General features: G+C 40.0%; 1 protein-coding gene across 1 annotated transcript in view; it reads right to left on the reverse strand.

Moving 5' to 3' along the window:
• EFL1 (elongation factor like GTPase 1) overlaps window positions 1-26,280 on the reverse strand; it is a 199,058-nt gene that overhangs the window by 168,883 nt on the left and 3,895 nt on the right. Inside the window, exons 5-11 of the mRNA XM_075273426.1 lie at window positions 25,295-25,428; window positions 23,808-23,945; window positions 23,525-23,727; window positions 19,429-19,552; window positions 12,532-12,608; window positions 12,304-12,440; window positions 5,559-5,681 (exon numbers count right to left, since the gene is read on the reverse strand). Of these exons, the coding sequence (XP_075129527.1) occupies window positions 5,559-5,681; window positions 12,304-12,440; window positions 12,532-12,608; window positions 19,429-19,552; window positions 23,525-23,727; window positions 23,808-23,945; window positions 25,295-25,428 (936 nt within the window). The remainder of the gene's footprint in view (window positions 1-5,558; window positions 5,682-12,303; window positions 12,441-12,531; window positions 12,609-19,428; window positions 19,553-23,524; window positions 23,728-23,807; window positions 23,946-25,294; window positions 25,429-26,280) is intronic.

Below are 26,280 nucleotides of genomic sequence, written 5' to 3' on the forward strand. Positions count from 1 at the left end.
CAGTGACATCACTGATACCCAACATGTGATCGATAAGCCCAATGAATTGGCTTCAGGAGTCACCTGACCTAGCCAGTGAGAGCACAGAACAAAACTGGGGACCTGACACTGGACCTCAGAACCAAGGGTTGGAAAATATCACTTCTATTTTTATTTAAGCCCATACTCAACAGTCTTGGGCTTTCCAGTTTGCCTGGAAAAACAATTTTAAAGTGGGAAAATCTGCATTCAGCTAACAACCACAGTTTGCAGATAGAAAACACTTCAAAAAGTGTCATGTCACATTCTGACATAGATTATAAATCCGTAAAACAGGTTCCCATTAAAAATGAGATGTGAATTTTGTGCGGAAACCACATGGACCTATTGTAGTCTATGGGGTCCACCAGTTTCCTTAGGTATCTGTTTTCTTATGCGGATTAGGTTTCCTTTCGGGGTCCCCAGGCAGACTTCCTGAACAGAAACCCGAGAGCAGATGTGAACTAGGCCCAAGACAACTGCAAAACAACTATTCAAATGAAATACAAACAAAACAAAAAAAAAACCATAAAAATAAAGAGCTCGTTCCTTAGACTTAAACAGGCTGTTCATTCCCTGTATTCATACAAAAGGTAAGACAAGGACAATTACCAGAAACATTGATATCATCCCGCTAAGCTATAAAATGCAATGTACCAGTGAAGCGTCCTCAGAAGAACAGGTGAAGACATTGACATTATAAATGTACGTGCATTAACGGATCAATAACACCGCTCACACTAGGTATTAGTACAATCAGCTCAATAATTCCTAAGAAAATACAATAACACATTAGCTTAAAGGTCAATGGCTAATACAGTATTAAAGGGCTACTCAAAACTCTTCAAACTGATAACACATAAAAAACAATAGAATAATAAACTGGCAGGGAGATGGAAACCAATTTTCTCTAATAAGATATATCACAAAGGAATTGTCCAACAGAATACTATTGATGACCTGTCCTTAGGATAAGTCAGCAATAGCTCAATGACATGGGCCCCACTGAGCTTTCCTATCCTGGCCACTACAGACTATAAGGTTAGCTCCATTAATATATTCACATATTTTTTTTCTTGACTACTTTTTTCTGGAGAAATTGGAAAACCAAAATTAACTCAACTCATTACCAGAATTCTGGTAATAAATAAAATAAACATAATTGCAATAACCCACTCAAGTACACAAAAAATTATATATATTTTTTTTTACAAGAAGAGTGAGAAAAAAGGTGTAAATTTTTTTAAAGGACTTTCCAAGAATGCACAAGTTAGGCCCTGTTCACATCTGCGTTCGGTATTCCGTTTGGGGAGTCTGCCTGGGGACCTCCCAAACGGAAACCTATATGCATTAAAAAGGGGTTAGCAAAGAAACCACATGGATCCAATAGACTATAATGGGGACCGTGTGGTTTCAGCTCGGTGTCCACACAAATCATGTGGAGAGAAAAGTACTGCAAGCACTCCCTGAACAGAATACCGAACACAGATGTGAACCGGGCCTAATTGTTCAATACCAATCCTGGTTAGCAGGATTGGCAACCTTCAATTTTGCTGGGGGATCCATTCTATGGTAAGCTCAAATTTGCCTGAATGGTAGCAGCTTCAAAGAGAAGTTTTCTGTCCTGGTTTATATAGGAAGAAATCCGTCTTTTATGATGTTCATATGAGAGATTAAAGATGGCATTGCCTTTATAGGACAACTCCTTCACATGAGTATCATGTATGAGTCCAATTCTAAGTAAACCACTCTCATCTAAACCACGTATCTGCTGTTGTAGTGGCATTGTAAAGATACCTTACATGTATCAAAATTTTCACCGCACACGGAAGCATGGCTGTACCTGTCAGAGTTGCCTGTGGGTAACATCAAGCACTGCCTCTTAAAAGTTTGGTAGCTACAAGGGAAAAGGGGTGCTCCAGCACAGTCAGCCACACTATGTGGAGCTCTACCCCATCCTGCCACTGTTTCATGACAGAAAACACAAAGAATCTAAAAAGGTTTGGTGTCAGATTCTTCATTATACATGTTACAAATCAAATTGTAATTTTTAAGAAATCGCTGAGAAAGAAAGACCTCATCTTAAGATTCACTGACATCACAAAGCAATGCAAGATAAAACCCAACAAAAAGGTTTAAGAGTTCAATAACCGTCCAGCTGAGACTTAACGGGAAGCTTTACATGGAAAACAACAAATCAATCCCCCTAATGTTCTCTATTTGTAATGTAAGCCAACGTGTTTACAAGAAATGAGTGTGAACCAATGTCTTATCGCTTGTACCAGGGAATTCAATGCAGAAAGAAAAGCTTGTGTCTAGAGATTTGTCCTCAGCGGGGAGAAATGTCCGTCCCTGTGGTTTATAAGCATTTAGGTAATTCTGAAGGAAGGGCCCTGGATTCACCCAGCACATTTTCCAATACATTGTGCACAAGCACATAAACCACATTCAAAGAGCACAAAATAAGCCCCTTTGTGCCGAGGCTCATGAACACAAACTTAACCCAATGATTCTTTTTACAAGGACAATAAACAACCCATTTATCTAGTAATAGCTCAATTATATCTGCAATACAAGGGCGGGTTTGATACAAGAAGGCTGCACACATTCAAGTGTGACATTTGCTTGGAGATTCCCTCTGCAGCTATAAATAAAATACAAGGTACATGTCCCAATGGTGAGAACAGAAGGCTCATAAAATCTGACAGTCCTTGCTACACTGACATACACAGATAACAAAGTGGAGGAATGGCCAAAGAGGGATCGCCAGATTCATTCCAGACCCTGATTTATCAAGAAAGTTAACAATGTAGGCAGAGTCTCCATTGGACTTTGCAAGCGTTAAAGAGGTTGTCCAGTATAATACAAAAAAAAAAAAAAAAAAAAAAAACACTCACCTGTTCCCAGAATCTCCAGAACCTCCCACCGTGGTCCTGCTACTCCGCTACCTTCTTTTGCCGAAAATTCTTACTGGCTGTGACATCCTGTGTCCATTTCCTTAGACTGCTGAGTGGCCCTCAGTGGTCAGGTGTAGTGGGGACTTCCGCCAGAAGAAAACAGTGGAGCTGCAGGACACGACCACGCTGAGAGGCACCACAGCACTGGGGACAGACGAGTATGTTTTTTTTGTTTGGTTTTTGTATACCTTCCCCGGCCAAAAACAATAATGAAAAAAATAAAATATTGTGGTCAACCCCTTTAACTGTAGATGGGAACCTGTTCGAAGGTAGCTCCCTGTATTTTATTTACTTTGTGCAGGGGACAATGTAGTGAGTGTATATAACTCTGGTATTGAGCAACTGCACTTGCGTTGCTCTGAGTCAGGGGAGATACATTCCCATATCACATGACTGTATGAAAAGAACATCATATGGGCCCTATGTCACCATTAAAAAAAAAATCGTAAGCTGAGAGGTTGGAATCACTCTATAGCTTTTGCCAATATGTTCCATACTCTAAAATGTAGTAGATCATGAGTGTGCCAACTTATAAATGCAATGTATTGTCTGTACCATCAGGAGAATTAGGGGAACATACACACTGAGAAGGACAGGAAGAAATCTGTATACACAAAAAAAGAGTAAAGTATATGGATTTTACATTGCAATGGCAAATGCATTGTTTATTGAGGGATAGGGAAGTAACTTAGACTGTTTTAAACTGTTTCCCTAACATGTATGTCATAAGACTTATAGCTTACTGTGCAATGGTATGTAAGTCTCATTCACATCTATGGGAGTTATGGAAACACTGGAAGGCATCCTGTTTGGCTGTTTCCATATTTCCCACTTATCTCAAGCTGCTATAGAGACAAATATGTTGATCTCAGACATAAACTGTGAGATGGGAATAACCCTTTAATATCCCGAAACAAGAACAAAATAGTGAAACAGAAAAAAAAAAAAGTCTACCACCCAAAGATTTTAGCACAAAAAAGTCAGAACAAAAATGCAAGGTAATAGACAAGAGTCCTAGGCTACGTGTTCACATATGCATCACGGTGTCTACCTGAAATTGGAAGATGAACATTCATTAATTTTGTGATCTGCTTGCCTGTTGTTTTGGTCCGCTGGCAGACCAAAACAGTGGACAACTGATGCTAGTGTGAACCTCAACATAAAGTCTACCTGAGCTTTCAAGAAAAGTTTAAATATGTGAAGGCTCTTGCTGGACAGCCTGTTCACAGTCCAGTCATATTAATGTGACCACCGCCTACTTTTGACATTAAATAACCAATGGCAGAAGGCACGTGTCATCAGCCATCTCGTGCACTCATTAATGTGGAAGGCACAATGGATCAACACAAGTATGCAACTATCCTGGCGGACCATGTTCACCCCTATATGCAAAATGTTTTTCCTCAGGATGATGGCATCTACCAGCAGGACAATGTCATAAAGCTCACAGTGTACGTGTGTGGTTCGAGGATGAGGATGATTTTACCGTACTCCCTTGGCCAGTAAATTCCCCGGACTTGAACCCAATCAAGAATCTGTGGGACCACCTCGACTGGGTTGTTCGCGCCATGGATGCTCAACCGCGTAACCTAGCACAGCTGGCCACGGCACTGGAGTTGGCATGGCTCAACATCGCAGTGAACATCATCACAACATCCCCTCTCTTCCTGCACGTCTCGCAGTGGTCCGCTCTGCGAAAGGTGGTTATTCTGGATTTTGACAGATGGTCATATTAATGTGACTGGACTGTGTGTGTGTGACTAAATAAGCCTTTACACATGGTTTCCTATCAGTTTTTCAGCTGCTAATAATCACAATATGGCTGAAATACATTTTCCATTTGTCTCTGTGGGCATGTACAATAAGGAGCAGTATGCCCTCCTCCTCTCTATACATTAATGATATTGTTCTGCCATTCTGCCAGAAGTAACTGTATAATAGCATACAAGCAGCCCAAATAACCATAATATAGGAGATCCAGGAACACTGGCCTGGAAATACAAAGTAAGTAAACGCTTGCAAGCAGTTAAAAGACAAGAGTAAAATAAAAAAATCTATGATGACAGCTGCTCGCTGTCTGTGAAAAATATTTCATCTGTAATCACAAAAGTAGCCAAAGTAGACACAAGTACAAGACTTTTTTCTTAGATTGTAAGCTGTGAGATCTGCAAAATGTTCAGTCCTTTGCACAGAGCAAGCAGTTTGCAGACATGTGTGTAGGCTGTGAGGAGAATCAACCTCTCCCCTTTCCATCTAAAATAGAATCCCTCCTCCCTCCACTCACTGTGAAGCCATCTTGCTTATCTAATGTATCTGGATGAACCTTGGTTAGCAAAAGGAAGTGAACGGCAAATAGCTAGAAGGAAGAGTAGTGGCAGGAACTTTAGAGAGGTTTTTCAGGCAGAAAACAGCCACATTTTTAATTAAAGCGCCTTCCATTTTAATCCAGAATCACAAGCTCTATGAAATTAGACTAAATTGTCTGAAGAGTTAGTGACCATTAACCATATATAAAATAAAATTAAAATTGAAGCTGAAGATTAAAAGAATACATTTGGGGCAAGGGAAAAAAGTAGAACTCACCTTCTTTGAGCTGTTGAGTTTCGGGAGGCAGTGAATCAAACCGTCTTGAGCTCCCACATAGTAGCTTTTCCACTCTCTCCGCTGACATATCTAGAGGACTAGGAAGCTTTTTGCACACCATGCCTTACAACTATGGTCAAAGAAATTAACAAAAAATTGTGTCTGCTACAATAGAAATTGAGTAAACTGGTGGCAGATGCATATTCATTCCTACAAATTAAAAAAAAAAAAAAACTCCATTAAGAAACAGTGTGGGTTGATTTCTTTTGTTTAGCAGCAGGGTAAGCCTTAAAATTAAAAAAAAATAATAATAATAATCATCATGAAAAGCATTTTTTTTTTTTATTTTAAAGAGGACCTTTCATGGGTTTGGGCACAGGCAGTTCTATATACCGCTGGAAAGCTGACAGTGTGCTGAATTCAGCGCACTGTCGGCTTTCCTGCTCTGTGCCCCGGATAAAGAGCTATCGGTCCCGGTACCATAGCTCTTTACAGTCAGAAGGGCGTTCCTGACAGTCTTTCAGGAACGTCCTTCTTCACAGCAGCGCCTATAGCGCTGTACAGTGTGAGCGGGCGTTCCTCCCACAGCTCAGTGCGATAGGCGCTGCTGTGAAGAAGAACGTTCCTGATAGACTGTCAGGAACGCCTTTCTGACTGTAAAGAGCTACGGTACCGGCACCGATAGCTCTTTACCCGGGGCACAGGTCGGGAAAGACAACAGTGAATCCAGCGCACTGTCAGCTTTCCAGCAGTATATAGAACTGCCTGTGCCCCGGACCATGAAAGATCCTCTTTAAGGCAGCCTTCCCTGCTGCTAAGCAAAAAAAAAGAAAGTTATACTGCTGCAACTCTGTTTCTTGTTTTTCCTTTTAAATCCATTTGTAGAGCTTTATTTTCAATCTTTATTCTTCCATTTAGATCTATACGCAAGTGCATTAAAGGCTATGGGCATATTTGCATGGAAATTAAAATTTATTTTTATTGTTCCCTTCCTTCCTAAATGCAAAATGAATCAGCTTTATAAATTTTCATCCATGTTGTCAGCGCAACTCTTGTGCATAACTGTTGTCCTGCTGAACCGTAAGAGAATCAACAACACACTTTTCTGGCTGACGCAAACTCTGCTGCTATCTCTGTGTTAGAAATAGTAGCAAAGAGGGTGAGGAGATTGTAAGTCACAGATCTGGGTACAGAGAGTGAGGACAGCACCAAGGTCTTCAGGGTGGGCAGATCAGACAGGCTGTGAATCAAATTACAAAGAAAGGAGAGAACCATCAGTAGACCCTGCATGAGGACCCACAGATTGTTGGAGCTGTTCCATTGCCATAGCAGTTGTGATACCTGCTAATGCTATATTAGTTCTCAGTCCCACCTGGGGCAGGGCTCGATAGTAACACAATGATTTTACCATAGAATACAATACTGTAGTAATTCAGTCTATGGTATAAGCAAATAACAACGGCTAATTCAAGTCCCCTAGGGGAGCTAAGAAAACAAATTAACATTTAAAGTTATTGTCAAGTACAGAAAAACGCAAAAAAATTGTACTCAACCTCTTTTTCTAGATCTAGATCATATATAAAAGTAAATAAAAACAAATTCAGTATCTCCTACAACTGAAATTGCCCATCATATTAAAATATCAAAACATCTCACATTTTCTAAAATGGTACCCATAAAAACTGGACAACTTACACATTTTTTGCACACAGAACTATAAAAAAAAGTTACTGGAATCACAACATGACGATGCAATTAAAATTTAGATTTTTATCAAAGTTTAAAATTTTTTTAAGCTATTAAACTAAACAAAAAAAAAAAAATTTGGTATTGCCCAGATAATAGTGACCTACAGAACATATACAATATATATACAATTTTCACGTAAGAGTGAACACCATGAAATAAAACCAAAGAAAATAGGTCATTGTGTTTTTTTCCCAAATTCACAATATCTTTTTCCCCGCTTCCCATTACATTGTACAGAATAGTAAATGGTGCCATTAAGAAGTAAAATTTTTCTGACAAAAAATAAGCTATCATACGACTCTATGAATGGAAAAATTAAAAACGTTATGGCTTGTGGAAGGTAGTAAAAAAAAATGAAAACATAAAAAGTAAAAATATTCATGGTCTTGAACCGGTTAACAAAAAATAACCACTAATATAGGTTCTAAAAGGCTTATTTCATGTGAAAGGTGTGTATAGACATTTATATTTTTGCCCTACATAAAAAGCATATGACAGTAGATATTATCACAGGGCACACCTTGTATCCCTTCAAAAGACTCAGACTGTCTCTAACAAGGTAAAAGAGAATAGAGAGACACCGAGCACACTTATAGTGTAGATGGTCTATTATAAATATATAGATGAATTATCTGGTGTTTATGAAAAGAACTCAGGACCTGGTGGCCTCTCACCTGATCGGGTTGTGACTCCGTTCACAACTCCGTTTTCAGCAATATTAGGCTTTGTCAGAGTGAGAGTGGCAGCACGTCTCTATAACACTGGTCAAAAACCAGGAGGATGCACCAATGGAAGAACAAAAGGACGGCGCTCTCAGGTCCAAAGGAATTTATTCAAAAAGAAGATTGCACAACGCAAAAACAGTTGCCGCGTTTCGGGTCGGAACCCTTTATCAAGTGCGTAACTAGTTAAAAACAATAAATATAGTATATGTATATAAAACATGAATATACAAAGACATAATTTAAAAAACAGATTAGCTTGTCAAAGAAAAAAACAACAGACCACGACGTTATTAGGCAAGAAAATCATTTACCTATAAACCCAGAACCTATAAACAAATCCAAGGTATATTATATGAATTCTGAATTAAACTCAGGTGATGTATTACACATCATTAGTCATAGACAAACTATTATATATTGATCATATTATTCATACTCGAGATAACTATAGATCCTTAACATCCCATATGTTCAGTGACTATTATTATATTTCATTAGAACAAGATTCCAGCAATAATATTGTCTTACCTTCACTAATCGAGCTTCACTCAAGCTAGGAAGAAATAAACTCTATCCGGAGCGCTACTCGGCCTATTTAACCGTACCGCTCCATATGCCACTTCCGGGTTAAATTCACACTTCCGGAGGAAAAAGATGCGGTCCAAGCTGGAACGCATGCTCATTAGCTAGATGTTACGAACCTCTCTAAGTAGCTACTTAGCTATACGACTCTTGATAATTATAGGTCGTACCACCGTTTTTTCTTAGCCCGTACTGTTGGTTTCTCTGGTGCGGGCGGAGTGCCCGTGCTCTTGTGGTGATAGAACATTCCGCTGAAAAAATTTGCACAGAGCTTCGTAACATCTAGCTAATGAGCATGCGTTCCAGCTTGGACCGCATCTTTTTCCTCCGGAAGTGTGAATTTAACCCGGAAGTGGCATATGGAGCGGTACGGTTAAATAGGCCGAGTAGCGCTCCGGATAGAGTTTATTTCTTCCTAGCTTGAGTGAAGCTCGATTAGTGAAGGTAAGACAATATTATTGCTGGAATCTTGTTCTAATGAAATATAATAATAGTCACTGAACATATGGGATGTTAAGGATCTATAGTTATCTCGAGTATGAATAATATGATCAATATATAATAGTTTGTCTATGACTAATGATGTGTAATACATCACCTGAGTTTAATTCAGAATTCATATAATATACCTTGGATTTGTTTATAGGTTCTGGGTTTATAGGTAAATGATTTTCTTGCCTAATAATGTCGTGGTCTGTTGTTTTTTTCTTTGACAAGCTAATCTGTTTTTTAAATTATGTCTTTGTATATTCATGTTTTTTATACATATACTATATTTATTGTTTTTAACTAGTTACGCACTTGATAAAGGGTTCCAACCCGAAACGCGGCAACTGTTTTTGCGTTGTGCAATCTTCTTTTTGAATAAATTCCTTTGGACCTGAGAGCGCCGTCCTTTTGTTCTTCCATTGGTTTCTAACAAGGTAAAAGTCAGCAATAATATCATTAGGTCGCCAGTCTTGTCAATTACCCAATAACAGAATCACTATTGATTGCAGAATTTACAGGGTTAAATGTATGGGATCACAGAATCCTAAAATTCATGCTGATAGTATGGTTGTGATCACTTGGATGTAAAAAGTTTTAGGCAGGTGTGGAGAAAATGCTTCAAGTAAGAATGGTTCCCAAAATAAAAGTGTTAATAGTGAATGAATAAAGGAGAAATCTAAACCACATCAATATTTGGTGTGACCGTCTTTGCCTTCAAAATAGTATCAATTCTTCTAGGTACACTTGCACACAGTCTTTGAAGGTCCTCGGAGGTTGTTCTAGACATCTGGAAAAACTAAGTACAGATCTTCTATGGATGTAGGCTTGCTCAAATCCTTCTGTCTCTTCATGTAATCCCAGACAGACTGGGTGATGTTGAGATCATGGCTCTGTGTGGGCCATATCACCACTTCCAGGACTCCCCAAAGGGCGGCCACACCAAGCATCGATGTGATTTAGATTTCTCTTTTGTTCATTCACTACATTTATTAAATCGCAAAAATAAATGGTTAACACTTCTGTTTCTGAAAGCATTTTTACCAATCTGCCTCACACTATTGCACAGTCCTGTATATACTGTATTCTGCCAAGTATCTCAATTTAAGGAAAAGCAGCATAAATATACATTTATCAAAGGTGTCATAAAAAGAAAACGAGATTGCAGTATTTTGCTGTAAGCAGCACACGTCAATAACAAAATTGTAATCGTTGTCTTCTTTAGTCACAGCCAGCTGACTTGTTTAGAGATGAGCGAACACTGTTCGGATCAGCCGATCCGAACAGCACGCTCCCATAGAAATGAATGGAAGCACCTGTGACGTCGGCCGGCTGCCGGCAAAGTCAGCGTCATAGGTGCTTCCATTCATTTCTATGGGAGCGTGCTGTTCGGATCGGCTGATCCGAACAGTGTTCACTCATCTGTGTTTTTTTCTATAGTATTATACTGTACATCACAAAACAAGATTAGATCTTGCACCATATTTCTAACACACATCACCACTTTTCTTGAGCACTGTGTGTGTCCATGACTGGCCACCACCTATTTACCTAGTGTCCTCAGTGGGTATACTTCTATATCTCTAATTGCCCTGGCACACACAATACCGTCAGCCAAACAACATTATAATACTAACAACAACAGTAATAGATAAAAAATTGTTAACAGAGAGAAGAAATAAACTAAAGAAAGTAACGGTTTAATTACGGAAACGGTCTGGCAGTAGCTGCAGTTCCATCCAGACTGTGGATTGGCGTGGTGCTAAGATTTAGTGGCAGCAAATTTATATTTTAATAACACCAGCTGTTAACACAGACTTCACAGACTTCTATCATTCATTTTCTAGATAAGTGCGGAAAATCCACTCTGCCAAATATAGAGAGAAAATGTGTCTAACCTTTGTTAGTCAGTGCCACAGCCAAGTTATTTCAGTTGAATTGATGTACTCACTTGTAGTTGGCACGTACCAGCTGCACCATAGAGGTTATATATGCATACATAAAACAGGGCTCCACTATAGTGCAAACCTGTTTAATGTGCTCCGGGCTGGAAAAACACTGCAATTATTAAGTTCAATACTACTGAGAATCCATAACCGAGGGCTTCAATATATTACAACTACCGGGAGCATTCACAGTGCACCGACATGGCTCTCACATTATTAAATATTATTTAAAGCATATGTTCTTCACTGAAGACTTTTTCTACGGTTTACATATAAAATTAAGGATCTGGTTAGGTTAATAAAACTTGGGTGCAAGGACCGGTCATACAAAACGACACTTCTGCTAGGGCTTCCTGACAGCCAAAGGAAAATCATATTGCGTAACCTCAGTGTGTGTCATAGTGCAAAGCGAGCCAGGAAGACGCATGTGACAACTGTGGTTTAAACCAGATCATTTTGACTAGTTTCTGAGGTGTACGGTTTTCATTTTAAAACAAACATCCAGCAGCAGACACATCTAATGTGTCCTTAGCCTAAATGGGTTGTACAGGAATTGAACCAACCCCTGTGGTAGTAAAGGATGGTGTAAAATTAAAGAAAAACAAAACAAACATATTCACCTGCCCACGGTGGTGAATCTCATGCTGGGGCGTGGATGCTAAAAAACCTGCATACCATGAGACCAGATCAGTGGCCTCAGTGGGGCACTAAAGAGGAACCATTCCTTTACAGACAGACGAGTATACTTTTTTTCTTCCATTGTACAGCTCCCCCCACCTCTACAGGATTTGGTCCAATTCATGGGCAACCCCTTTAAGGTTGAGGCCCCCCGTTGTGGAAACGTAGATTTCTCTGTTGCAGATTCTGCAGACACTTGACACTAAAACCCTTGTTCACACATGTTCAGTGGCGAATGGTTCACTGTTGCATGCTACTTACACTGAAAAAAATGTCAATGTGATGTGAATCTACAAATAAAAAATTCCAGCAGTTTTAGACTTTTGTGACTGTCGTGTAGTGACGTGAGACAGTGACAATCATTACTTGCAATGATTCAAAATGACATTACAGCCTTGGCATCACAAAGCCAAAAACATTGTGTAGTCATAGCCATACTGCCTGGATTCAGAGCAGTGAAGTAGAATATCTCGCCCTTCTGTGAAAGCTGAGGGACAAAGAACAGTATAGCATGGAAAATAATGATTCAGTTCTACCGGTATCCATTGATCTGATCACATAACAACTATAAAAGGATACTGAGCACAGCCTGTGATATGGGAAGCCACTGACTGCAAATTGCATTGACGTGAACTTTTGGGTCGGAGTGCCGGGATTCTCTAGCACTGATTTTCAATCCCAAGGAAAAAACTATTTTATCAATTTTCTCTTTCTCCCTAGGAAACAAAACAATACATATCATGAGTGTAGACACAGTGTACAGACACACATGTGCACAGAGACCTACAGCTCTGGGACCTCGCTGACCTTTTCATAACTGCATCGTAAAGGCTCCACATGTTATCCAAGATGAATTGCACAAACAGAGGTTTCTTTCCTTTGCTCTGTATAAGAAAGAGAAAAGCTCCTTTAAATTATGACTCCAGTATGCATCAAGAGAATTGACAAATAAAACAGCCGCAGAAAACAACAGTATTATTCATATTACATCAAAAGCAATGCATACTAATACGCGACACAGTGAGCTTTATACCGCTATAATAGCCGCATAACACAGCAATAAAAACATGAAGCCCTGTGGGTCCCATTTGTGAAGACAGAACTAGTTCAGCTCATGAATGCAGTATGACTGTACGGTTTTTGTGCACTTTTTAGCTGAGGTTTTTGGTGCTTTAAGGGATTTTCCTGGGAAAATACATTGTATTAAATATTGATCAGCAGGGGACAAGAAATAGTGTTTTGCCACTGCAAGCAACTTACAGTGAATCCTACAATGGAAAAATATTGCTTGCAAATGTGAACCTGCAAACGATAAATAACAAAACTACTCACCTCTGCCGTTCCCCCCCCCCCATTCAAGAAAAACTAAACTTCTGGACAATGTTTGATTTTCTGGCAACATTAATGCATTTTGTGATATCATTTCTTAATTTTTTTTCTCCTTTATGTGAAATCCTACATTTCTTTAGTCTTTCCCTTGGTACTCTATTGAAACTGTAACCTGCTTCTCATTGTATATGGTATACAGATTTGTGCATAATGGAGAGAACGAAGGTGGGAGGGGGGGTCTCTTTATACAGTTATATCTCAGGCATAATAAAACAGAAATGTCATCATTTTGCAATATGAAGGCTGTAGTTCTAATGGCTAGTTCACACGGGGCTAGTGACCGCGTATTTTGGTCCTGATTTTGATGCGGGAAGTCACATCAGAATAGGACCAAAATGCGCCTGGCCGTGGCTTCTGACAGTCGTGGCTTCTGACAGTCGTGGCTTCTGACAGTCGTGGCTGCTGACAGTCGTGGCTGCTGACAGTCGTGGCTTCCCGCTCCGCAGTAGGCCCAAATGAATGGGCCTAGTCCGGAGGATGCAGTCATGAGGCGGACACCACGCCGCCTGAAGAGAGGGCAGCTCGCTTCTTTTTTCTGTCAGTGGCAACAAACTGCTCACGGAAATAAGAACTCTAGCGGTCTACATAGACCTCTATTGTGAGGGGGCGTATTTTGTGGTGGATTTGGCCCTAATTGTATTTTCTATAGTGAGATTGTTACATACTATAAAGAAACAAATTTATTACAGCCTTTAATAAATACTGTGATGTACCCTAAGAATAGGAAACAACCATGCCCCTCCCCCTTTATTCTTCTCTCTTCTTTCTCCTTTTCCCTCTTCTCTTTGCTCTTTCTTGCTTACATACTTCTTCTCCCCCCTCCGCCTACTTGCTTAATGTTGTATATTGATATTTTCCTGATATGTTCCATCCTTCCACTCCTATAATGCTTGTATCTTGTATTTTATACAGTTAAACTTTAATGAAATAATGTATTTCGGGGAAAAAAAAGACGAATGTGACTACAAAGACACACACATAGACATACATACATACACACAAAAATATTTCCCATTGGCCGAGTCAGTCTGAACATGCGATTGTTATCGGAATCTGAACAATTCTACTAACAAAGTACAAAAAGGCACAAACAGAGTTAAAAATGTATTGTGAAGAAACCATTACAGAGTTATCCTCTTACCAAATCTAGCCACTGTAGGTCCCCGAAACCCCCTCCTTATACTCTCTTTCTTTGTATTAAACATAATAATAAATACATTTGCTAAGGTAAAAAAGAGAAAGACTTCCTAGGCTGAACCTGCAGTTGTAATAGTCTGTCATTTGTCAGCCGGTACCTAAGTATTAAATTATTATTCCACAGAATCTTATTACATTTTCTTAAGCGTCTGTAATTTGACTGCCCCGTCCAGTAGCTAATTCCCCATTATTATAATCATTAGCACTAATGCAGCTGTCATGTTGTTACACTGAGATGTACTGTAGGGCAATAAACCAAGCGTAAAACACAGGAACCTGCACTCAGGGAACAGAAAATGAGAATAGACTAATAGAATCTCTCAATCTAGAAGGAATCTGTTTGCACCTTGTCATAGCGCTGCAAATATCAAGTGCACAACTGCTGCCAAAAAATGTAATAAACTTAATAGTGGACAGAAAGCACATCCAAGATAATATTTCCTGTGATTGGATTGGTAAGGGTTATTGTTTTTATATATTTATGTGGCAGTGGGAGTGATAGGAGCTTTACCACTAACAAGTATTGCCCAACTATATCACAGGTGATAAACGTATTACTCAAGGTCTGACCGCTAGGATTTGCATCAATCATGAGAACAGGGGTCTATGAATGACCTCTAGGAACCGAACAGTAGTGCGATGCATGATCGCTGCTCAATTCACTTCTATGTGACTGACACAAATAGCCCAGTACAGCACTCCAGTAGTTCCATAGAAGTGAATGGACCAGAGGTCACATATGGATGCTACCCCTCTATGTATACAGCGAACCCTTTTCTACTGACTAGTGGGAGTCGTAGTGGTCAGATCCCCAGTGATAATACATTTATCTTCTATCCTGTGGAAGAGATATTCTAGGTCAAACTTTTTAAAGAAATGTACATGCTAACTATGAATTATCATGGCTTGTACAGTAGAAAGCAATGAAAAAGTCTGAATTTCTGAGTAAAAACTGATTTTCTTTGCTATTTTTTTACCTCAAAGGTAGCTTAAGGGTGAGCATGGTGGGGAAGACGTCATCATTTCTGTCAAATTTTCTTAATTTAGGCCAGTTTTCTGGCATGAATGATGGCTGAAGTCTATGCCAGTAAGGACCCTTAGGTGCACAGAAGATACATCTAATTTGTGGCAAAAAATTATACTGTGTAAGGCCTACTACTGGGCCTGAGGGGGTGAAACATGCCACAAAGGCCACCAAAGAGAGCACCCATGCATCATAACCACCTCTCTCAGTGTGGGCAAACATGGCTCTCAAACATAAAATTACGGTTGATATTGGTTTCATAAAGCCCATGTTCTTACATTCTCACAGAATTTGCTTGGGGTTTATCCAAATGTACTCAGCAGTGGTTGACACAGGCACACCCCAGCTCTATTCATTTCAATGGGAGTAGCAGAGATGGCCAAATTACAGCACTCAGCTATCTTCCCTTCACTGGCTACCCATTGCCCAGGGAATTGAGTTCAAGCTACTAACATTAACATACAAAGCCATCCACAACCTGTCCCCTCCATATATCTCTGACCTAATCTCCCACTACCTGCCCACATATAACCTCAGATCCTCCAATGACCTCCTACTCCGCTCTGCTCTCATCCGCTCCTCACACAACCGTCTCCAAGATTTCTTCCATGCATCCCCCATACTCTGGAACTCCTTACCACGACACATAAGGCTGACCCCCACAATCACAGGCTTCAAGAAGGCACTGAAGACTCACCTATTCATGAAGGCCTACAACCTCCAATAACACTACTGGCACCACATCACCATCATCTGAACAGTTTCCTCCCTCTCTTTCTGTCTCTATCCCCCTTCCCTCATAGATTGTAAGCACTTGCGGGCAGGACCCTCTACCCTACTGTGCCAGTCGGTCATTGTTAGTATTATATCTTTTTGTATATTTTGTGTACTGTATGTAACCCCTAATGTAAAGCACCATGGAATTAATGGTGCTATATAAATAAATAATAATAATAATAATAATAATAACATCATCTCTGGGGCTCCCACTGAAATAAATAGAGCAAGGGTACAGCTGTCTCCCCCACTTATGTGACATTCAAAACAGGGTGAAGATGGAAGAAGGTAAATCTGTGAGATACCAAGTAGTATATTGAAAGCCTGGTCAAATGACGTTGAATATCAGAATAAGACCAGTCTTAATAAGGATGGCCTCCATTTTGCTGCTCAATTCCATTTAAGTGAATAGGGTATAGCTGCAATACCATAAAAATTATACAGAGTACAATGCTGGGTTTGTGAAGCATTCATTTAAAGACTACAGTCTCTACAGCTGATCAGTGGGGGTGCTGGTCAGACTATCAACCATATGATATTGACGACCTACCTTAAGAATAGTTCACCAATATGTTAGTCTTGGAAAACTCCTTTAAAAAATAAACCAAACATTTTAAAGTTGGACTGAAACCAATGTAAGGAAATCGTAGAAAAAGCGGCTTCGGTTAAGTGCCATAAAGTTTGTCAGGATGCATGTGTAACCTAGACACCATGACACAACAGGCAGTACTAGTTTTAGGAGGAAGCGCCTGCCACATAAATCCGGTGTATTTGTATGTGTACTTTGTGTTCATTACTGTTTTCTTTGCACAGATCTCGAAACAGGCTGCAGGCCACATAAATGAGAAATCTCTACGGAAAACATTAGCTTTGCTATTTTTACCAGTACGGTGACAGAGGCCATTTACAGGAGTCATCAATCATCACAAATTTAGCTTGCAGGTTTTATTAGTTATGGTTGGCAATCTAGGATACCATTAGGTAGGACAGAGGGAAAAAATACACATTTCAGTCACAAGCATCAATGAGAGATTCCTTACTGCACTGGCACTACAACAAAATAAGAGAAATTAAAATACCTATAACCAAGTAAAGTGTGTGATATAAGAGTGTAAGCGCACAAGTCCAAAGGAAACGCTCAGACTTAAAGAAATAACACTTTCACTGCCACAGACAATTTAAACACCATTGACAAACCAAAGTCTGAATTATATAATAAAAATACATATACTACACACCCATAGACACCTGGCACACGGTGTAAATACTATCCAGCGCTCATGGATGCCTTAATGCGAGTTAAGATCAAAGCCTAAGATTTTGTTGAAAATGTATGTATAACAATAAATATCTGACCCAAGATAAGGGGTGATAACATGAATAAAAAGCTATACATCACTCTCTTGGGGTTAGAGATGAGCGAGTAGTGAAATATTCGAGATTTGATATTCATTTCAATTAGAGCCTCAATATTCGACTACTCGATCGAATATCAAATCCCATTATAGTCTATGGGAAAAAATGCTCGTTTCAGGGGAAACCACTATTCGATTAAAGGAGAGTCACCAAGTCCACGAGTAGCAGGAGGAGAGTGTTTAGGAGGAGCACTGTGCAGTTAAAGTGCACGGACCCCATTATAGTCTATGGGGTCCGTGCGCTTTAACTACACAGCGATTGTAGTTGCGCTGATATTCCGTTTGGGGGGGGGGGGGGTGTCCTCCTGTGGACTCTTTCCAGACGGGAGGCAAGCGCTAATGTGAACCGGCCCTTAATTGTCCTGCAGAACCAGCATTGGCTGGCCGAATACTATACACTTTATAGCATTTGGCAAATCAACGCTGGTTCTGCAGCAGGCTCGCCCTTACTAGTCGGGAGAGCTGGCAGCTTGAGGTTATTCGGGAGCTGACTTTTTCTCATAGGAATGCATTGACCAGCGTTGATTGTCCAAATGCTATACAGTGTACAGCATTTGGCCAATCAACGCTGGTTCTGCCGGAGGCTCGTCTGTGAGGAGGCAGAGTCTAAGATCAGACCACAGCAGTCTCCATTGTGGTCTGATCTTAGACTCCGCCTCGTCACAGACGAGCCTCCGACCGAACCAGCGTTGATGGACCAAATGCTGTACACTGGCCAATCAACACTAGTCAATGCACTCCTATAAGAAAAAGTAAGCTCCCTCGTAACAGCAAGCTGCCAGCTTTTCCGACTAGTAAGGGCGAGCCTGCTGCAGAACCAGCGTTGATTTGCCGAATGCTATGTGTATAGTATTCGGCAAAACAACGCTGGTTCTGAATCGAATCTTTACTGCGAATAGCGATAGTATTCGAACGAGTACGAGTATTTTGAATACCGTAGTATTCGTTCGAATACCTACTCGATCGAATACTACTTGCTCATCTCTACTTGGGGTACCTGGCAACTGTGCAGGTGGAGAGGTGAAATGTGATGTAATTAGACCCTCTCTTTAGGCTATGTATACACCAGTGCATAGAACACAGCCTTATACTTTACATCTTGTTCCCCTGACTCGAGTTCTCTTCCTGAATATTGCACTTACCGCTTAGATCCTGAGCTTTAATATGATGTCATGATCCAAGTACTGAGGCTTTAGTTGTGGCAATTGTTCGAAAGCCACAATATATTAGACCATGCTGGACAAATTATAATAGGTGGCTATATAATATAATTATGTAATAGCAAATTTGAGTAACTAAATGGATGTATTTTCCAGCAGTGTCTGATCGCTGGGGGTCTGACTGTTGGCACCTCCAGGTATTCGAAGAATGTGAATAAAGCAGTGGCACTCATGCTTGACCACCACTATATTTACTTCTATGTGACAGTCAGAGAGAATACAGCACTTTGTCAGTCTCATAGAAGTAAATTAAGTGGGTGTCATCATAACACACAACAACTCCATTCACATGATGTCCTCAAAGTTACAGGATAAGTGTCTCTCGTGGTCAACCCCTTTAATGCATGGCAGGAACTATGCAATCACCTAAAAAAAATTGTGTTTTTTTTGTAGATGCTGTCCCTTTTATTCCAAGCTCTATCCTAAGCCCTGGAGAACTCCTTTAATGAAAGCGAATGATAATGAACACTTCTGGTCTGTTAATTATATGTATATATAGGTGTTACATTTTAAGAAACACAGCCTCCCACTTAAGGTCCCTATTGTTAAGGTGGCACTTCCCGGTAAATACCCAGTGGACTCTCATATATACGTTTTTAGATATTACAAACTTACACATATCTCCATTTGAAGAGACAAATCAATACACTGACTTTAACAGTGATCATGTCCTGACTATTACCTGGGCTCCCTTCATGATCTTCTTGGCCTTGGTGTTGAGATAGTAGTCCCCCCAGAGGGTCTTTAGCAGCACAGCAGACTTAATACCAACTTTCTGACTATACAGCTGGGCAAAGTGGTCGATTCTATTGACAGACATAAAGAGAAAAGGCTTGTTTTTATTGTATAGTTAATGCTCCAGGTACACTTGGTTATAAAATGCTACATATCCACGCTAAGGCAGTAATATGGTGGTCTTCTTTCTAAGGGGCAATGTAAAAATAATAAAACCACTAGATTACAGTAGATACAGGATTGGACTTTTTCTTAAAGATATCTACTGCCAATAGATAAACTGTGGAGGAGTCATTCAGCAAGTGTTCAACTGCCCTGCAGAGTCGCCACACGAAAATGAAACATTAAGCAGTTCCCATCAAATCAATTACCATTTGGGCAATTCTGAGGTCCACCAGAGTAATGGAAGGTCTTTCTAAATGCTTTTCACTCTAGGTGATAGATGAGGACCCTGGATATGGAAACCCCATATATTTCCTATATTTCAGACTACCCCTAATCTCCAGTCTGTAGGTAGAAGCATTCAAGACTTCAGTATTAACAGAGCCTAAACATTCATCATACATGGAACTATAGGCAGCGGAGGTACCCTATCAGGTTTTACCACTACAAAACAGAGGGAAATGTGGGATCAATATCTTAAAGGCTATCTGTCATCACTTTTTCAGCCCCTAAACTACCTTTATATACAGTACAGACCAAAAGTTTGGACACACCTTCTCATTCAAAGAGTTCTCTGTATTTTCATGACTATGAAAATTGTAGATTCACACGGAAGGCCTTAAAACTATGAATTAACACATGTGGAATTATATACTTAACAAAAAAGTGTGAAACAACTGAAAATCTGTCTTATTTTCTTGGTTCTTCAAAGTAGCCACCTTTTGCTTTGATTCCTGCTTTGCACACTCTTGGCATTCTCTTGATGAGCTTCAAGAGGTAGTCACCTGAAATGGTTTTCACTTCACAGGTGTGCCCTGTCAGGTTTAATAAGTGGGATTTCTTGCCTTATAAATGGGGTTGGGACCATCAGTTCTGTTGTGCAGAAGTCAGGTGGATACACAGCTGATCGTCCTACTGAATAGACCATTAGAATTTGTATTATGGCAAGAAAAAAGCAGCTAAGTAAAGAAAAACGAGTGGCCATCATTACTTTAAGAAATTAAGGCCAGTCAGTCCGAAAAACTGGGAAAACTTTGAAAGTGTCCCCAAATGCAGCTGCAAAAACCATAAAGTGCTACAAAGAAACTGGCTCACATGAGGACCCCTGCAAGAAAGGAAGACTAAGAGCCACCCCTGCTGCGGAGGATAAGTTCATCTGAGTCACCAGCCTCAGAAATCACAGGTTAACAGCAGCTCAGATTAGAGACCAGGTCAATGCCACACAGAGTTCTAGCAGCAGACACATCTCTACAACAACTGTTAGGAGGAGACTTTGTGCAGCAGGCCTTCATGGTAAAATAGCTGCTAGAAAACCCCTGCTAAGGACAGGCAATAAGCAGAAGAGACTTGTTTGGGCTAAAGAACACAAGGAATGGACATTAGACCAGTGGAAATCTGTGCTTTGGTCTGATGAGTCCAAATTTGAGATCTTTGGTTCCAACCACCGTGTCTTTGTGCAGGAAAGGTGAACGGATGGACTCTACATGCCTGGTTCCCACTGTGAAGAATGGAGGAGGAGGTGTGATGGTGCTTTGCTGGTGACACTGTTGGGGATTTATTCAAAACTGAAGGCATACTGAACCAGGAGAAGTGATGGGGTGCTACGCCAGATGACCTGGCCTCCACAGTCACCAGACCTGAACCCAATCGAGATGGTTTGGGGTGAGCTGGACCACAGAGTGAAGGCAAAAGGGCCAACAAGTGCTAAGCATCTCTGGGAACTCCTTCAAGACTGCTGGAAGACCATTTCAGGTGACTACATCTTGAAGCTCATCAAGAGAATGTCAAGAGTGTGCAAAGCAGGAATCAAAGCAAAAGGTGGCTACTCTGAAGAACCTGGAATATAAGACAGATTTTCAGTTGTTTCACAGTTTTTTGTTAAGTATATAATTCCATATGTGTTAATTCATAGTTTTGATGCCTTCAGTGTGAATCTACAATTTTCATAGTCATGAGAATATAGAAAACGCTTTGAATGAGAAGGTGTGTCCAAACTTTTAGTCTGTACTGTATATTGTGTAATGGTAATACATTTCTAAAAATGCAGATGACTGAAATGTCCTTTGCAGCATGAAAATAAAAATGTAGATATAAAGTATCACCACAAAATTCAAGAGTCATATGATTAGTCCCAGTCTCCTGAGGAGTATGCAGCCCCACATCTTTCCTACAGACCATAGTGTTATTACAAATTGCTGCATTGCTTGCATGCATTGTGCAAAAGTAATTAAAAGGCCTGTACGCATCACTTCACTACACACACTGGATGCTGCCAGGTGGCTTGTAATGATGTATCCTGGCCAGCAGGAGGGGTGTGGGACTGTCTAACTCTTCAGGGGGCAGGACAGCTTACCTTCTTATAACTTCATTTTTTTCCTTTAAGCTGCACAGGACATGTCATACGGCGACTTCCTTAGAAACGTATTATCACCAAGTACAACACTATGGGAGCGGTTTATGGGTCAAAACTGTGATAACAGATTCCCTTTATATTTACTGCCCCCCCTACCTAGAATAAATGGAAACTGATTACAAGTCAATATTTTATGTGTCAAGTTCCAAAACACACAAGTATCTTCTTCACAACTCATATATAGTGGACAATAGTTCTACACACTATGCTACAGCTTAGCACAAAGAGCACATCACTATATTCCCCACAATGGAAAAATCCAAAAAATAAATTCATATTTTATAATAATTACAAAAAAGAATCAATAGTTATTTGTGAAAAACCAGTCTCTTACATTACCTAGACTACTACCACTCACATTATAAATAGAGAAAATGTGATAGCAGAAACACACCTGTTTTTATAGAACTACACACATCATTTATAAATCCATAGACACGTACAAAATGAACAGTGAACCATAAAATAACCTAACATGAACTCATAGTAGCTGTGAGTGCAGAGCCACATCGCCATCTAGTGTACACAATTGAATATTGCACAGGAAACAGTCCAATGCAAATAGACACCGGATTAAGAGGGCTTTAGCTCAGAAATTCATTTTATGACATTATAAAAAACAGTACAGAAGAGTCCACTACCGATTTTAAAGAAGTAAAAACTGTGCAAACAGTGCCTTTTTCCTCTATGATGCCAACAGGACTGTGGTAGCGGTCTAAATGTGACTTCCATAACCCATCTAACTAGCACCATCTATTTAACAAAAAATAAAAATAAACAAACTGTACGTAAGTAAAGCATCTTCACCGGGCAACTCTTCAAATATCCCAGAAAATCTGGATTATATGTATATTCTGCAATAAATGTATAAGGACATTTAACAAGGACGTGCAGGATTATTTTTTATTTTTAATATATGAGGGAAGGTGGAAACCCCCTCCTCTTCCTCCCCCCACTCCTGCAAAAAAGATACTACCTGTCCCAGAAGCTCCCCAGCGCCATCTGCTGCTGCTGCGGTTACATGCAGAGATTTCCAATGTTAGAAAACAGGACCAGATTGCACTGGGTGATACGGGCGCATTGGAGAAAGAAGGGTGAGACTTACAGCTCAGAGTCATTGTTGGGCTGTAAGGAGATCCTGAGATAGGTGCCAGTGCAAACATAATCTGCTTTGCATCTGATATGCTTTAAATGTCTAATATGGGAATCTTTAAAGGGGTTGCCAAGTTTGGACATCCCCTTCCCATGTAAAAGGTACTGAACATCAAGGAATACACTGTGGGGGCTTTGAACAATTAATTGTAATTTTTAAGTAAAGAATTAGACATATTCTCAAGTCCTGAAGTACAGCACCTCTGCATACCAGATTGGAAAGGTACTGAACATACAAATGAAATAATGTTGTCTACAGCATATGACTCCTTTATAAAAAAAAAAAAAGAAAAAGAAATTTTTAAAAGCTGCTTACGTAAATCCCCAGCCATCAATGGCGCTGGCGAATACCACATTGCCCTGATCTGGAGAGAAATACAGGTGTGAATCATCTGTCTCTTCCAAGCCTGCACTCCAGTCATAGACCTGCTCTCCATCTGTGGTCTCAGTGGTAGTGTCTTTTTCAGCTCTTTCTTCAAGGACCTTGGAGGAGAAAAGACTCCCAGTCACAGCGTTTACCTGGAAGATGGAAGCTGACAGTAAGGGAAACTTTCTTAAGAACCAACTGACATATTTCTCACTAGTATCACAGCAGTTACCTGCTCCAGTATTTTCTGAAGATGTGCATATGCTTCTTGTGAGGAAAGCTTCAGCTCCACTATTAATCGATCAATCTTATTGATCACTAGAACTGGTCGTATGTTCTCCAGCCAGGCCTGTCGTAACACTGCTTGTGTCTGCACAATGAATGAAAAATGAACCAAAATTTAGCACATCCTCAAAAGGCAAAAATAAAAGTGCAAGCCTGCCGAGAGATACCACTATGTGGACAAAAGTATTGGGACACAGACATGTTACACTTAGAGGAGCTTTTAATACAACCCATTCTAAATCCATGGGCAATAACATGGAGTTAATCCCCAGCTAAAACAGAGAGTTTGTGGAAATATTAGCCCATTGTTCCAGATCATCATTTATAAGGTCAGATGGTGATGGTGGAGTAGAAGACCTGGCTTTCAACCTCCATTCTAGCTCATCCCTTAGAACTATTGGGTTGAGGCCAGGGGTCTGTGCAGGTCAGCCATGTTCTTCTACACCAAATTCACCAACCATGCCTTTACCAACCTTGCTTTGTGCACTGTGGCACAGACACAAAAAAGGGAGTTCCCTGAAAGTGAGAATATAATTATAATTGTCCAAAATGTCTTGGAACGATAAAGCATTAAGATGTTCCTTCAGTGAATAGAAGGGGCTCAGGGCACTCCCTGGTAAAAAACCTATAGCAGTATCCCTCCTTAACCAAACTTTACAGCTGGCATAGTATACTCATGCCCATAATATTCTCCTGACATACACAAAACCCAGACTTGTCCATCAGAATATCACAAAGTGGAGATTGGTCCGACATGCTACAGAAGATATTTACATGACTCCGGAGTCCATTGGCAGAATGTCACAGATGGTCTGGAGCTCCCAACTATGGAGCCAGTATGGTGTTGGTGACTGCAGCAGCCCCCTAACTTTACACAGTCCGCCATATCCCTGACTAGAGTACACTTCAGCTCAAGTACAGGTGATTGTGAGAAACTTTATAACACTGTATAGTTTATCAAAGAGAAATGCCCCTTTTTGTTAATACTGAAATATGATCAAGACCAAGTCGGAAGCTTATCTTGGGAGAATTCCCAGACAGAAAAAAAAAAAAAACACATTACTGGAGATTTTAAATTTTTTTGCAGTGACCAACTGTATAGGAAAATGCTTTTCTATAGTGCTAAACCAAAAGTATGCCAATGAATATCAGCCCAAAAGAAGCTGAAAAGAACACTCTTCTGCCATCTGTTGAGTGAATTGAATGGAAAATTATGCACACTATGTATGTAAAGCAAAGGCTCTGTGTAAACAAAGTCCAAGGTTAACTAAATCCACTGTACAGCATGGGGTTAACACTATTTATAGGCACTGTACACACACATAAATAGTGATTATTCTAATTTACATGTGCGTCTTCACTGAATGTCATTTTTATTTCTTTGCACCAAAGTGTATATAGAAAGACTTAACATAAAGTTTGCTAAGTACTTACCTGAGGACAAACACCTTCTACAGCATCCACCACTACAATGGCTCCATCACAAAGACGGACAGCTGTTGAAACCTCAGAGGAAAAATCAACATGTCCAGGAGAATCTATGAGGTTGACTAGATACTCTTCATTCTCTGAAAATATTGGAGTAATATTGTAAGAAACCTACTTTACATAACACAGCATATATATGGTAAAAGTAGAAACATAGGGGCAGATTTATGAAGATTGTCTTTACTAACACCAGCATTTATAGTCCTGGAACAGGCAGAGGATGCGCCTCATATATGAGGACCATGGCGAAAAAAAACTGTACGCCAGCTCGTAATTGGCAAACATTTCCCACATCATTTATGCCATATTTCTGGAGTAAATGATGAAAATCTAGTGGGGCAAGTGGCCCCAACCCTTGCCAAGGCCCTCTTCTTGAGGAAAAGGCAAAGATGGCGCAGAAGTTAAATTGTAATTATTTTTTTCTTTGCACCAACCAAGAACGAAGCCAAATTTAAAATTTTTGTTAAGGAAACATTCCTTCCTAACACTAAATAAGGCAATAACCTACGGCAATAACCTACTGTATCTCCAGTAAATTATAAACTATAACCTCTGACAGTGCTCGGCTATATTACAGTACAGTCGGGAAGGGGAGACTTCCTCACAGTCCAGCAATGATGATAGGATGTAAAACCTGTCCTTTTGACAGTGGGGAGATATCGGTTCCAAAATTAACAGCACTGATATCTCAAGCACTGAGGCACATACAGGAAAAGCAGCGGTGCACTGAATTTAGCGCACTGTCAGCTTTCTAGCAGTATATAAAACCGCACATTCATGAGGATATGAAAAGTCCTTTTTAAACTCAAAGTCCTTCTTGAACACTTAGTTAATTTTCAGTTGCTACTTTCATTGTATCACTTCTCTAACAGTAAAGAATCCACTTGAATATTGGTGTAAAAACCTTCTTTCCTATAGATGTAGAGAATGTC

Source organism: Leptodactylus fuscus, chromosome 5 (genome assembly GCF_031893055.1).
Source record: "Leptodactylus fuscus isolate aLepFus1 chromosome 5, aLepFus1.hap2, whole genome shotgun sequence".
In the NCBI taxonomy this organism is placed as follows: domain Eukaryota; kingdom Metazoa; phylum Chordata; class Amphibia; order Anura; family Leptodactylidae; genus Leptodactylus; species Leptodactylus fuscus.